Source organism: Vicugna pacos, chromosome 17, assembly GCF_048564905.1.
Source record: "Vicugna pacos chromosome 17, VicPac4, whole genome shotgun sequence".
Classification (NCBI taxonomy): domain Eukaryota; kingdom Metazoa; phylum Chordata; class Mammalia; order Artiodactyla; family Camelidae; genus Vicugna; species Vicugna pacos.
Genome location: NC_133003.1, coordinates 48,762,011 through 48,778,325, shown reverse-complemented (window position 1 = coordinate 48,778,325; position 16,315 = coordinate 48,762,011). Strand labels below are relative to the sequence as shown.

General features: G+C 36.6%; 1 protein-coding gene across 1 annotated transcript in view; it reads left to right on the top strand.

Annotated features, from left to right (window-relative positions):
* Window positions 1–16,315, top strand: part of RAD18 (RAD18 E3 ubiquitin protein ligase) — a 99,133-nt gene that overhangs the window by 33,680 nt on the left and 49,138 nt on the right. Inside the window, exons 7-9 of the mRNA XM_006206888.4 lie at window positions 588–772; window positions 10,585–10,661; window positions 11,955–12,015. Of these exons, the coding sequence (XP_006206950.1) occupies window positions 588–772; window positions 10,585–10,661; window positions 11,955–12,015 (323 nt within the window). The remainder of the gene's footprint in view (window positions 1–587; window positions 773–10,584; window positions 10,662–11,954; window positions 12,016–16,315) is intronic.

Genomic DNA, 16,315 nt, shown 5'->3' with positions numbered 1-16,315 from the left:
TTGCAAAATGATTGCCTTGGGTTTAAGGGGGCACTTTTGCCTGTGCATCGGAACTTTTTCAGAAGAAACTATATATGATGATTTTCTTAAATCCCTAACCTGACCCCCGATAGCATTTGTACTCTAATCACCAGATAACTGGTTCTTATAGAGACTTTGCATGGAAGTTTGCCTGGGCAAATTTTAGGAAAAGCATGCTTGAAAGAGGTGAAGGATTGAATAAGTTCACGTTAAGTGTGATTCTGAGTTCTCATAGCATTTAGTCCACAAGCCTTCCATATCTGAGTCCCAAGTCTGCATCTTTAGCCTGACCTCTTTCTAAGACCTAATTTTTTGTAAGTTTTGGCTGCCACCGGGACCCCTCTGTCTGAATGTCCCACCGCCACCTCACATGTGTCACTGTCAGATGAATACTGTCAACTTGACTCGCAAATTTGAGCCTTCTTCTCTTTCCCATTTTTATCTTAATCATTCCACTGTTCTCCCACTCACCCCAGTATTGAGTCAGGAGGTAACTTACTGTTTTGCATGAAAAGCATTTGATAATTCACAATAATCCTCAGTGATCTCTTTTTTTCCCCTTTCAGTTCTGTTCACAAAAGGAAGCCATTGCCCAAAACTGTATATAATTTGCTCTCAGATCGAGATTTAAAGAAGAAGCTAAAACAACATGGATTATCTATTCAAGGAAACAAACAACAGCTCATTAAAAGGCACCAGGAATTTGTACACATGTACAATGCCCAGTGTGATGCTTTGCATCCTAAATCAGGTAAAGTAATAAAACAATGAGTTATGTTTCTCCTCTGGATAAAGCAGTTTTCTGTAGCTCAGGGATTATAAACCACAGAAAAAAATTTTAATATATTTTTGATAGCAGGTGAGACATGCAAATGTGCCCCTTCTGAAGGTACCTAGAATGTCCTGTGATAAGCCAGCCTTTCTCTCAGCCAGTCTCTCCATCCTTGATCCCTTCTCACGTCCACTGCTGCCAGCTTCTTATGTATCTTTCCAGAGGTAGTAGGGGTGAAGGTTGATGTAGAGAGCGTGGGCTATAAGCCCAGTTTTGCTTTGTGACCGAGTGACTTTTTTAGGCAAGTTACTTACTATCCCTGTACCTCAGTTTTGTCACCCTTAAAGTAAGGTTAAAATAGTAGCTACTTCTCAGTGTTTCTGAGTGGAATGAATGATAAAATGCACGTAGAGTCCGAGCATAGTACCTTAGCAGGTAGTTAGCATTCAGTAAATGCTACTGTTAGACTATTAAGATTATTATCCACAAACATATGTCCTTGATCATTACTGTTTTATAAAAATTTACATACACGCTATGTAATAGTTTGTTCTTTTCATTTCATCACACCCAGATTTTGGAGTTCTTTAACTTATTAGCATATGTATAGAATTGCCTAATTAAAAAAATTAAAGTATGATCTGCAAACAGAAAATTACACAAATTAAAAACATATTGTTTGGTGAGTTATCACAAAGTGAATTTCCCAAAGGGATAATGCCTTTGTAACCACTACTCGGAGCACTGCCAGCATCCCCAAGGCCCTGCCCTCCCTCCCAATCACTGCCCCCTTCGAAGGCTTTCACAGGCGACCACCATCTTAACTTCCAACACCATATATTATTCATTTTGCCTATATTTTATCTTTATATAAATGGAATAATGAGTAGCTTATGCATTCTTTTGAGTCTGGCTTCATTTTGTGCAACCTTATATTTATCCATGTTTTTGTTTACAGTTGTGATTTTTTTCTTTTTTTTTTTTTTTTGCTGTAAAGTGTTCTATTGTGTAAATATATTACATTGTCCATTCAATGCTTGATGGGCATTTGGATTTTTCACTCTCTGGCTCTTAAGAATAATGCTGCTTTGAGTAATCTCTTGCAGATCTCTTTTGCACACAGGTACATGTATTTTGGGGATATGTGTACCTAGGTGTGGAATTACTATGTTATATTTTTGGAGATGTTCAGTTTTCATGGGTACAGAAGCCCAGTGCCAGTGTATGCTCTCATCCAGAGGGTATGAGAGTTCTAGTGTTCCCACATCTTAGCAACATCAGTATTGTCAACTTTCTGTTTTGGCCGTTCTAGTGGGTCCATGGTAGTATCTCATTATGGTTTGCGTTTCCTTAGTGGCTTATAATGTTCAGCCCTTTTTTATATAGTCATTGACCATCTGGATATTTTCTTTGGTGAAATACCCATTGAATCTCTCATGCCCACTCTTTCTGTGCTGTGGATCTATTTTTTCCTAATTTATTTGTGGAAGTACATAAATTTTTCTGGATACAAATCTTGCTAGATACATGTATATTTAATCTCTTGTTTCATATTCTCATTCTCCTAATGCTTCATTTGAGAAGTAGAAGTTTTAAATTTTGTATCTCATTCGTTGAATTTTTCCATTAGCTAGAACTTTTTATGTCCTTACCTACCACAAGGCTGTGTTTTCTTCTAAAAGGATTATTCTTTTTGCTTCTACCTTTCAACCTAAAACTTATCTGGAATTGACTGATGCTGTGAGGCAGAGGCGAGATTCTTTTTTTTCTATATGGATAGCTGACTGATGTAGCACTGTTCATTGAAAAGCCATCCTTTACACCCTGAATTGTCAGTCCATCTTGGTTGAGAATCAGCTAACTGTATTTGTGTGGGTCTGGTCATTGTTTTGTTCTGTTGGGTCATTTATTTCTCCTTGTACACTCCTTACTTACCCCAGTTCACTGTCTTAATTACTTTATGAGTATTTTATAATAGATCTTGCTGTCTGGTAATGTAGTTCCTCCAGCTTTGTTATTTGTAGAGATTGTCTATTAATAGATGAATTGATACTTGAATTGTGGTACAGCCATACAGTGGAACACTGCTTAGCAGTAAGAATGAATGAACTGCTGATGATAAATGTAGCAGTGTGGATACATCTCAAAAGCATTGTGCTAACTCAAAGAAGCCAGATACGAAAGACTATGTAATGTACAGTTTTAAAATTCCATTTATCTGGCATTTTAGAAAAAGCAAAACTATAGGGACATAGAAGAAATCATATTTCACAGGGCCTTAGGGTAAAGGGGAAGGAATTTACTCTAGGGTAAGCAGAGGAACTTTTGGAGGTGAAGGAAGTGTTCTGTATTCTGACTGAAGTGATGACTGAATGACTATTCACAGGCAGCTGAAATTATCTCCAATTTATCGTGGATAAAGCTACTATGAACATGGGCTCACAGGTTTTATGTAGCTGTATGCTTTCATTTCTCTTGTATTTTCCTTTTCATTCAGTTAAAAGACTTTTGAATTTTTGTTGTGATTTCTTCTTTGACCCATGGGTTATTTGGAAGTGTTTTCAGTTTCCAAGTGTTTGAATATTTTGCAGATACCTCTTAATTATTCATTACTAATTTGATTCCATTGAACCAGTTCTGTATGATTTCAGACATTTTACGTCTATTGAAGCTTGTTTTATAACTCAGCATTAGGTCTTCCTTGGTGTATGTTCCTTAAGCACTTGAAAAGTTTCCTTTTTTTGTTCAGTGATCTGTAATGTTAGTTATGTAAAGTTGCTAGATAGTGTATTCAAGTCTTCTGCATCTTTACTGATAGTATCAGTTACTGAGAAGATTATTGAAATCTCCAAGTGTATTTATAGATTTTCTTTTTTTCCTTTCAGTATATTCAGTTTTCTTTACGTTTTGAATCTCAGTAATTAGGTGTATGTGCATTTAGTATTGTTACGTCTTCTTGATGAGTTAATCTACTTGTTAGTATGAAATATTTGTTTTAATCTCTGATGATATTCCATAAATAATAACCTTATTTCACTTTTTTTCTTTAAACAAATTATATCATTATATTTATATTGTGTTTTTTGGTAAGCAGTATATGGTTTGGATTTGCTTTTTAAATTTAATTTGACAAGATGTATTATTAAATTGTAGAATTTAAAACTTTTTCAGTTAATCTGTTTGGTTGAGTTTAAGTCTACCATCTTTTCTTTTTCTATTTGTCCTGTCCATTGTTTTTCTTTCTTTTCTATTGAATATTTTTTAGTTCTCCATTTTATCTCCACTGTTGGTTTCTAGCTTTACCTCTAACTTTATGTGACATGTTTAACATAAGAACCTTACAACTTTCATCCTTGGTTTTATTGTCATAGATTTTTCTTCCATATCTTATAAACCCCTTAATACGTTGTTACCATTTTTTGCTTTAAACTGTCAATTTCCTTTAAAGAAAGTTTAACAATTGAGAAGGAAAGCATATATGTGCCAGCACAGTCACCATTTGTAGTGTTCTTCATTTCTTTCCTTAGGTCCATCTATCTGATACCATTTTTTTCCGGCCCAAAAAACTTTAACGTTTCTTGTAGTGCAGTTGGGACAAGTTCTCTCAGCTTTTATTTGTCTGGAGACGTCTTAATTTTGCATATTTTTTTTAAAAAGTTTTATCTGGAAATAATTTTGAACTTATGGGAAAGTTGAAACACTATCATAAAGAACACATATATACCTTTTACACAGATTCACCTGTTAGCATTTTATCCCTTTGCTTTATGAATTACAATTTCTCTGTGTGTATGAATGTATATGTGTTCTTGTGTGTGTTCATCTTTATATACACATGTTTTTACTTAAACCATCTGAGAAGAAGTTCTATAATCTTGACTCCTAAATACTTCATTGTGTATTTCCTAAGAAAAGGGATATTCTCTTTTATTGCTGTAGTGTAGTTACCAACTTTGGTAAATTCACCTTTGTTATTAAACAGTTCTTCAATCTATCATCTCGATTCCGGTTTTGGCAGTGGACCCAATAATGTCCTTTATGGATTTTTCTTTCCCTCAAGCCCATGATCCGGTTTTGAATCACAATATTAAATTTAGTTGTAATATCTTTTCAATCTCTTTCAGTCTGGAACAATTCCTCAGCCTTTCTTTGTCTTTTATGACATTGGCATTTTAAAAGAATACAGTCTTTGTTGTTGTTAGTTTTTTTCCCCCAAACAGAATGTTTCTCATTTTGGCTTTGACTAATGTTTCCTTATAATTACATTCAGGTTGTGCATTCGTGGCCAGAATGCTATATAAATGATGTTTTGTCCTCAGAATGTCACATCTGGATGTATTTGACATTTTTGTGCTCCTCGTTGTGGTAGCAGATTTGATCACCTTGCCAGTTTCTTCATTGTGTAGTTTCCTCCTTACTCCTAATAAGAAATCTGTAGGGAGACACTTTACCACCATATAAATATCCTATATGTCATTAAAATCTCACCCCTATATTTAGCATTCTTTGGTAATTTTCACCTGAACTAATCTTTTCTGTATAGTTGCAAAATGATGATTTTCTAATTTCAGCCCTCTTAACACATTTACCGGTCGACACTTGCTGTAATTCTGAAAAGGAGCCTTCCCATCTTCTTTTATTCTTTGTCTCTTATCAACAGGAATTCACAGATTTGTAGCTTATTTCCTTCCTTGATTATTTTGATATTTACATTTCCAGATTAGGTCAACGGGAACTTCTCTATGCTGATTCATGGTCCTCATGATATACCCTTATCATCATCATCATCATCATCATCGTCATCATTACTACCATTTCCTTATTTCTAGCATAACAAGGTAGTAATTCCCTATGCCAGCCCTGGAACCAGCTTTGGTCTTTTTTGGAGGGGGAACCAAGATACTGCTACTAGTTACACTTGTTGCTACCTGCTGCCTTAGCTTCTATGCTCTTTTAGCAGATGGAGCTCAGGAATATATGCACATGTACACAGATGCGTACATGGATATGTGTGTACGCACACCTGCGTGGATGCAGTATGCTGCATGTATATGTACGCATGTAAGTCCACTTGTATGTACAAGGAATCATGAGAACATGCCAACAGCTCTACTTTCAGTCCCGCCCCGCAGAGTTCCTCTGTACTTTTCTCTATTTCATGTTTGTATTTCCCTTTATCACAGAAAGATCTTCCCTCCCAGTGGCATCAGCACATTTACCAATTTGCTCAGTTCTGTAACACATCTGAAATAGTTCCAGAAGTGCTTCATCTCTGCTGCTACACCTCTGCAAGCAGAGCAAGAATCCCAGGTTTCTCACTTCTCTCCCCCTGGCTCTCCCCTGCCCTCCCCCTTGCCTGGACTCGGCACATAGTCAGACGCTGTGTTTATAAGTTCTTTTTTCACTTCCTTGTGGTTATGTTCTTATTTGAAATAATACAGTGACCTGCTCATTTGCTTCACTTTGTCTCCAATATTTGTTGTTGTTATTTAGTTTTCTCTTCTAAGTATGAGAAATTAATAAGAAATATAACATTTAAACTACTTTAAAGAGATACACCGTTGACCCTTGAGCAACATGGGTTTGAACTGTGTGTGTCCAGTTATGTGCAGATTGTCTTCAATAAATACAGTACCTGTATTTTCATTTTACAGATACTGCATTAACTAAGTGTGGGGAAAAGTTTGTGTTCCGTTAGAGATCACAGTAAGGGGAATCAAAAGAACTAGGGTTTGAGTCCTGGTTCTATCCAAACCATTTGAGTTTCCTGCCATTTGTTAATTCCTTTGTTTTTGAGGCAGAAACAGCAGGATGGGAATTTTCAGCTGTGCTAGGGGTCGGTGCCCTCTGTTGCTCAAGGGTCAACTGTATTTTTATAATGGACCCATTGCTGTCATAAAAGTATTACACACACTAACAGTGTTGTTTTCTTCTGTTTCAAGAGTATTCCTAATTACTTGTTGAAGCATTTTTATGTTAGCTTTAAAGTTCCTGTCAGATAACTCTGACATCTGAGTCATCTTCGTGGTGGCATCTGCTGATTAATCTTTTCTCATTCAAGTTGTGGTTTCCTTACTTCTTACTGTGGACTGTGTTTTTTATTATACCCTGGGCATTTTCAGTATAATATTCTAAGAGTCTATACTTTTAAAAATATTCTTTTTGGGGGAAGATCTAATTGGCTTCATTAGGTGCCTCAGGAATTGGGCAGTATCCCATCTAGAGACTGGATGAGTGCTCCCCTAAATACTCTGTTTCAGCGAGCGATCGCCTTGTTTGGGTTTGGCACCACGGATCCTGGTCTGCTTCTGTGCGCTGTGGTTCTAATGACAGTTTAGTTTTTAGAGCCCTTGCGGTGTGATTCTGGTTTGCCTCATGTAATTGCTACCTGGAGGCTACTCTGGAAATCTGGTATTCCACACTGTGGCTCAGTTCATAAACCTTTTGCCACATTAATTCTAGACCATTTCACGTGTGAGTCGGTCAGAGGCATATCCAGGATTTCCTTTTGCAGGAGTAAAGAATACTTTCCTCCAGGTTTTTTCTCTTGAGAGCCTCTTCCCCCAGTTACTAGTTGAGAGGATGAGGGTGCCATCTGCCTCTGCTGAGCGAGTAGAAATCTGGACTCCTCACTGTGTCGCCACTGACACTTTTGGCAGGAGAGGAAAGCCTGCTGCAGGCCCCCTGCTGCTGCTGGGTGTGGGGGGTGAGGAGCTGGAGGTCCACACTCCCCGCCTACCCTCCAGTGATACTGCAGGGCGCTGGGAGCATCAGCATGTTCAACTGGAGTAGGTCAGGTATTGTCCAAAGGGTGTTGTTCAAAAGGTTTCTGATCTCTTCCTTTCACAGTGCTTTGCTTAGAATAGGTTTTTCTTGGTTTTTTTGTTTTGTTTTATTTTGTTTTTTTACCTTCTGTGCCTGTTGGCATTTCTGTGTTGCAGTTTTCACCAGAGACCAGCCTGGGACTTTTAGAGGATGAAAAGAAAACTCTGGAAACTTACCACAGTGTTGTTCCTCAAATTCTGAGGTCCTTAGCCAGTCCATTTTCCTCCTTGCACCTTTTGGAGTTCTCTTACCGTTGTCTGTTATATCTGGGGTTTTTCGTTATACTCAGGCAGAAAATTATGAGAAATGAGAAGAAAAATGAGTCTACCCATCCTGTTTGAATCCAGAAGTTCTTGTTCATGTACGTATTTTAAATCTCTATGTTTTAGGTACAGACACATTAAGGATGAAGTCTTCTTGCTGAATTGACTCCTTTATATAATTTCCCTCTTTATCCCAGATAATAATCATTGCTCTGGAGTCTCTTGTGCCTTGTATTAATATAGCTATTCCAGGTTTCTTTCCATTAGTAATTATGTGATATGTCTCTTTCCATACTTTATTTTGAACCTATCTATGTCTTTTATTTAAAATGGGTTCTTGGTTCACAGCATATTGTTTGGCTTTTCTTTTTTATTCATTCTGCATTCCCTGTCTCTTGTTGGTGCTCTTAGACCATTTACATTTAATGTAGTTATTGATACAGTTGGCTTTAAACCTAATGTCTTGCTGTTGTTTTCTGTTTGTTCTATCTGCTTTTTTGTTCCTTTTATCCTTTTTTATTGTCTTTTGGATTAATTATTTTTAAAATTACATTTCATTTCTACTACTCGCTTGTTATTTGACCTCTTTTTCAAGAAGTTTTAGTGTTTGCCTTAGGGTTTATAATGTACACCTTTAATTAGCCACAGTCTACCTTCAAATAATATCCTGCCTCGCTTGTAGTGTAAGAATCTTACAACGGTACACCCCCAATCTCTTAATTCGTTGTGCTGTTGTTGCCATGAATTTTACGCTTATACGTATGCTGGTAGTTAACACAATGCATTGCTATTTTTTTTCCTTTAAACAGTTATCTTTTACATTAGTTAAAAATAAGAAAAATATGTTTCATGTTTGCCTCAATTTTTGTCATTTGTAGTACTTTTCATTTCTTTTTATAGAGATGAGTTTCTGGTTTTAGATTTCTTCTGCTTGAAGAACTTCCTTGAACACTTTGTAGTCCAGGTCTGCTGGTAACACATTCTCTCTGTTTTTGTTTGTCTCAGAGAGTCTTTATTTCTCTTTTGAAAAATATTTCCATTGCTATAGAATTCAAGGTGGGTGGGTGTTTTCCCCCAACACTTTAAATTCTTTATTCCATTTTCTTCTATCTTGAGTAGTTTTTGATGAAAAGCATGACGTAGTAATGCTTGACTCTTCTTGCATAATATACCCTCTTTTTCTGACTGGCTTCAAGATTTTCTCTGAGAAAATATTTGCAAATGATATGACCAATAAGGGATTAATATTTCAACATATGTAAACAGCTTCATACAAGTCAAAATAAAAAAAAATGATTTGATTAAAAAATAGGCAGGAGAACTGAATAGACATTTTTCTAAAGAGGAAATGCAGATGGCCAACAGGCACATGAAAAGATGCTCAAAATCACTAATCATCAGGGAAACGCAGATTAAAAACACAATGACATATCACCTCACCCTTGTCAGAATGGCTGTCATCAAAAAGAACAGAAATAACAAATGTTGGCGAGGATATAGAGAAAAGAGAGCCATTGTGCACTGTTGGTGGGAATGTAAATTGATGCAACCACTGTGGAAAACAATATAGAGGATTCCCTAAAAACTCAAAACAGAACTACAATATGACCCAGCAATTCCACTCCTGGGTATATATCTAAACCCCAAAAACACTAATTTGAAAAGTTACATGCACCCCAGTGTTCATAGCAACATTATTTACATTTGCCAAGCTGTGAAAACAACCTAAGTGTCCATCAACAGATGAATGGATAAAGAAGATGTATATACATTTGCAATAGAATACTACTGAGCCATAAAAAAAGGATGAAATTATAAATATGAATATGATGTATGTATATGCATGTATGTATATGCATAACTGCAACATTGTGCTGTACATCAGAAATTGACATGTTGTAACTGACTACTTCAATTTAAAAAAAAGAATGAAATTTTGCCTTTTGCAGTGACATGGATGACTTGGAAGGCATTATGCTAAGTGAAATAAGACAAAGACAAATCCTGTATGATATAACTTACATGTGGAATCTAAAAAATACAACAAATTAGTGAATATAACAAAAAAGAAGCACACTCACAGAGAACAAATTAGTGATTACCAGTGGAGTGGGGAGGGGCAGTTGGGGTGGAGAAGTGAGAGATATAAACTGTTGGGTGTAAGACAGGCTCAAAGATGTCTGTACAACATGGAGAATATAGCCAATGTTTTGTAATAGCTGTAAGTGGAAAATATTCTTTCAAAACTGTATTAAAAATGTAAAAAAACCTACTGAGATAATAAATGGGTATTATATTAAGATGCTAAAAAGAAAGAAGCCTATTGTACTACATTTATTATGTTGAGTTTGAATGGGTATCCCCTAAGAATAGAATTCACAGTAACATTAATTTTCACATTCCATTGGGACTGCTATATATGCACCTATATACTCAAAGAAAAGAGCAAAATGACTTTGCTGTACTCTTCTGGTTATGTTTTAAACTGTGATTGCGTGTGTAAAAGTTACATGTTTTAACTCTGTGTTCTTAGTTTTTCCAACATTTTATTTTGAAGTAACTTTAGAGTTACAGAAAAATTTTAAAGATAGGGCAGGAGTTCCCGTATACCCATCATCCAGCTTCAGTATTAACAGTTGTGTAACCAGGTACATTGAGCAAAATCATATAATTGACATTGGCTATATGTCCTTGTTTCAACAGCTGCTGAAATAGTTCAGGAAATTGAAAATATGGAGAAAACGAGGATGCGTCTTGAAGCTAGTAAACTCAACGAAAGTGTATGTTGATGCTCTCTGTCAGTATCTGGGTAGAAATGAAGGAAAGAAGAATTGAATACCCTACAAATTAAAAGAAACCAGTAGTAAATCTGTTGAGTGGGAAATGTGCTAGAACACATTTCCATTTAATGTATTATAATTTACTTGCAGCTCATTTTTAGCACAAAATTCTATCATATTTAGCAGTCTTCTGGCACAAAATGCAATCCAAAGTAGAGTTTACTAATGAATTAGAGTTTTGTGGAAAAAGTGTATGCCTGTGCGTTAGGTAACCTTGGTATTAGCCCTTTCTCTGGTGATAAGTTATTTGACATTTAACCTCTGCATCCATAGGACCTTCATTTGTAAAACTCAGGGGTTGAACTGTATGATCTCTGAGATCCCTTTGAGTTCTGGAATTCTTCAGTTCTATGATTATACTCACGGAGAAATTAAGTATCATAAGAGTTTGTGAGGTTGAGCATCTTTTGAGCTTATTGAGGGAATCAGAGACCTAAATTTCTTTACTATTGCCTTCCTCTAGCTTGATGGTCCAAAACTTGAGGGAAGGATACCAAAGAAGAAAGTAGTCATTGTGTCCTTTGACACTGGAGGAAGTGTTTTGGGCTCTCCCAAATAGACTGTTTTTCTAGACCATCAGTAATGTGTTTGTAAGGAAAGCAACGACCTTAGGGAAGTAAGTTTATAATCAGATAGTAGGAAAAAAATGAGATTTTCATTGACTTTATTATTACCTGTATGCTAACTGTAAGATGGAGACTGTAATGAATCATGTAAGTAGATTTCTGATCTTTTAAGTCTAAGATTTAAAAAAGTGGAACAGAAATTGAACATACGAAGCCTTGTATCATTGTATTTTCATTTTATGTATCTTGTGGTAGATTTGGAAAAATTAGATTGGAAAAAATAGAAGGCAGACAAAAAGATCTACCTTTTAATGATCTGCTAAATGTCTCTTCCATCTTGTATATTTAAGTGTTATTTGTATTAATGAATGTGAAAAATTAAATATTGCAAATGGGAAATTTAATTGTTGTGTTAATTTTTTGTAAATTCTAATGGAATCAGTGTTGCATTTACTACTGATAAAAAAAGTAATGAGTAAAATGTATATTTATTACAAAATTCAAGGGAAGTAGGCAGGAGTTAATCTTCCTAGGTATATATAAAACAGATGAGAGATTGTTTTCCTCTATTTTAAACATCCAGATTTGAGATTTTAAAGTTTATAGTACTAATTTCTACATTTGTCTTTTTTTGAATTTTTAATTAAGAATTTTTGGATTATTTTAGATACTGGTTTTTACGAAGGACCAAACAGAAAAGGAAATAGATGAAATTCACAGTAAATATCGTAAGTTATGTGATGTTTTATTTGTAAAAAACTTGGGTTGCAGTTTTTCATCTTAAGTAATTTTCTAAAATAAATTTTTATATTAGTGTTAATACAAACTTCCTTGTTAATATTACTTGAGACTGAATTTTACTTGAGTGTTTACTCAGACAGTGACCTTTTTTGTGACCCTATGTGCCTGCTCTATGATTTGTGACTAACATTCCACTTTGAACTGATCACCAAGCACTTTGCAAATATTAATGAATTACTCTCAAAGCATCTCTGTGGAAGAAAATGGGATTAAAATGGAAACATTCCTAACTTGCCATCCTGTCCTCGGGCCACTCAGTGACAGTATTTCTGTAAAGAATTTCAGCATTCTGTAGCTTGCAAATTTGTGCCAGAAATAGTTTACATTTATTCATTATTACTAGCTTCCCAAGTTTATTGCTTCATTTTCCTTAAATGACCTTTGTTTGAATCTTTTCCAGTGGTAGCACATTCCTGTTTTGTCAATTAAGTAGCTGTTTGTTGTCTGGTTGGTTGGCTGGTTTCTAGTTTAGATTTCAATTTAAGTCCCCGGCAAACAGTAGGTGGTTAATATTTGTATCCCCTACATGATATATTTTAGTTGTGCTAAGAGAATTTTGTTTTCTCTTTTCCTTCCTTGAGCTTTGGAGGGGCGGATTCAGCCGTGCTCTGTCTGGGGCAGGAGGATGTAGTTGGGTGGCCTGTGCCTGCCCGGAGTAGGGAGAGGGGCCCGGCTGGTTCACGGACCAGAGACTGTAGGACAGAAGCCACAGCTCTCACGCTTGAAACATAAGCAGGTGTGATCGGTTCTCTTTGATCAGCCTTTAGGAAGCCAAAATGATTTTTCTTGCTACTGGAGCTAGAGAGTATCAAATGATCACTGAAGTGGCAAAACTAAGGCCTGTAACAAGAAAATTTACATGAAACAAAAATAATTTAAATCACTAAAGGATAGTGTCTAACAATTAAGCTACACTAAAGAAACAGTGGATTAGATACAGTCAAAATGCAAATATCTATTGCCAACCATTTAAAGATCTTTAAAAAGTTTATAGATCATGTTAAATTAATTCATTTAGCCCTAAAATAAACCTCGATATATCCTTTTTTTCTAACCTTTCAGATACTTTCTAAAACTTAAGTACTTAGCATTATAGTTCAGTCATACAGTTTGATTTAGTATCAGAATCCAAACATACTACTGGTATCGCCTCTTCTTTTAAACATTTTTATCAACGTTTTACATGCGGGTGGTTTTTTAAAAACCACATATTTCTACAAGGGTTATAAAAAACAAAAACCTGCCTCTTCTACCACCAACCTGTCTCTATTCCCATTTCCTCAAGGTAACAGCTGTCAACCCTTTTGGCTTTTGTTTCGGTAATTACCTTCATTCCTATAAAAGATTGTTCTTTCTGCTGTTTCTTGAAGTGTCTCAGTTTTCTGTGTTGACAGCTGATTGAAGTCCTAACAGGACAAATGAAGATTTAGCGCTTGTACATCCTGACTCCTACTTTTGCCTCCCTCCCGACCTCTGAATACTGTCCTAGTTCTCTGTAAGTTCAATATTTAGGAAGAGACATCGTTTATAGTTTGAACCAGACAGCACCCTGCTGTGGTGTTGCAGGGCAGCAGGGTGTGCGCCCAGACTGGGCCCCTGTGGCGTTCTACTTTGAGCTGAAGGCAGCTGAGAAGCAGCGGGAGCAAAGTTCTCTGCCTTGCCCCGTTAGTCTGAGTGCAAGACATAATTATGAAGGTGTCTGTCCCTCCTCTTCTGTCTCTCCTTTGAGGTAAGTTAGTCTCTGTGTCAGTGGAGAAAGCTCTGACTTAAATCAGCATAAAAGACTTTGCTTTTCTCTGCATTTTTTTCCCTGGCAATCTCCCCATAACTGGCCTCCCCTACACTTTTCTTTTTTATCTAGGTGAAGACAGCATTTAGGTCAGTGTTCTAAGTCATCTCTGAGTGGCTTAGAGGTACTCATTTTTCTCTGCGTTTCTTCCATGTATATGTGAGGTGTACATGGTGATAAACTCCTGCTTATTTTTCTCATGTAAATCTGTCTTTTATTATAAGGCCTCAGCTAAGAACTAAGAAGGTCAGAGGGAAAATTAATTTTTCTTCTCCTACAGTTATAAGTCCTTTCAGGAAAATATTCTTTTTTCCTATAACTAATAATTTTCTTTGCTTAGATTTCTATTTATCTAGTATTAACCTATCTCCAAACATCAGAAATGTGAATCACTTACTAATACATCGGCACACGTGGATTGTGTATCAGCTCACTCTTTTCTCAGAAACGGCGTGCCCGCTGCCGCCCCCAGCCTCTGTTACTGCTCTTCCCCAGTCTCCTCTGGTTGCTCTTTGGGCCTCCTCGGCTACCCTGGCATTTCCGTTCAGCAGCCTTCAAGGCATTCTCTCCTCCCTCCTGTGTCCTTTCACTTAGTCCAGGATCCACACCTACCTCTTCTCTTTCCTTGTTCGGTGGAATACATTTTCCAGGAAATTCCCTGAGTAAAAGGATCTATGGAGGAATATTTTTTGAGCCCACATGTAACTGGAAATATTACTTTTACTACTGATTCATTGTTGGACTTATAAATGGCCCACATAGCTAGTAAAAAGCAGGGTGGAAATTAAACCCAGATCCTCCCAATGATCAAGTTTAAGCTCTTTGCACTGTGCCGTGCTTTGAATCTGAGTGCGTGACCTGTATGTTGGGAACCTCTTTTTTGGGTTTTGGGTCCAGTGCTTTAAAAAAGTTTAATTTTATGCATGAGTTACTTTGGTAGTTTTGTGATGATATATCTTTCTTATTTTCTTTAGCAATCTTTTGGATAGATTTATATTCATGAATTCCTCATAGTAGAGGAAGGAAACCGTGAAATCAGTTTGAGCCTTAGTTGCCAATCTGTAGAAACTGTATTTGATACAGAGTTGAATCAAATGAGTTTATTGAGTTCTCTGTGGATTTCAGATATCAAATGCTTCAGATAAGTCTTCTTAATTAAGACTGTGAGTTGCTCCAACGAGAGGCGGAAGTAGTTACTCTACTTGCCTAACTGCCGTGACAGATGTATCTTGGGGATTTTCATGCTCTTTACCTTGGTAAATTATAGTTTTATACTCTGTCAGGAAACAACAAACCTCTAAATGAGCACTCTGGGATTATCTCCTGAAACTTTTCCTGAGAGTAGTACCAACCTAATCTTGTTGAGTAGGCAAGGTGGTTTAGCTTAATTTGTTCCTTTTTTTTTAATGTGGTTGTTCATGAACTCAATGAATATTCATTGAGCATCCACTCTGTGCCAGCTGCTATCCTGTGTACTGGGCATATAGCAGTGAGCAAGATACATACATCTCTCTTGCCGTGGAGCTTACATTCTAACAGCAGACAGATAAATACCATAATAAATCAGCAAATGGTAATACAATTTTAGGTGGCAGATGCTATAAAGAAAATAAAACAGAGTAATTTGATAGAAATTATAGGGGCATTAGATAATGTAGTCAGGAAAAGGCTTCTCTTAAGGAGTTGACATTTGAGATGAGTCATGAATTAAAAAAAAATCAAAATTAAAATAAAAGCAGCCATTCACAGGCAGAGAGAACATCAGGGCAGAGGCCCTGATGTAGAAACAGTGTAGGTGAGTGTGATTAGAGTGTAGTGAGCCAGGGGAAGAACGGTGTATGGGAAGGCAGGGCCAGGTCCTGTAAGACCTTGTAAGAGTGTATATTTGGTTTTATTCTTAGTATAGTGGGAAGTCATTGAGAATTTAGAGGGACAAATAATAATGATTTTATCTATTTTTTAAAAGACCATGATATCTGTTGAATAGAGAATAAATTGTAAGGTGGCAAGAAATAGTAAGAAAACTAGTCTGAAGGTTTTTCACCCAAGCAATATTTATTGATCGCCAAGTACTGTATCCCAGACAATATTTAGGTACTGGGAATGTAACAGTAAGGAAGCAGACCAAGTCTCTGCCCACACGGAGCTTACATTCTGATGGGAACAGTCGGACAGTTAATGGATGAGTAAAATGTGTCAGCTGGTAATATGTGCTATGGAGAAACTTAAGGTAAGGGTAGAAAGTGTTGGAGCTGCTGTCTTAGATCTGCTGGCCCAGGAAGGCACGTTTAAGAAGGTGATACTGATGTGTGAGAAGAGACCTGAGTGAAGTGAGGCTGTTTTAGTGAATTAGGCCAGAGATGGGCCATGGCTGGAGTGGTAGCAGAGGTAAAACGGACAATTCAAGGTGGACTTGCCAAGTAGCACGGTAGTACTTG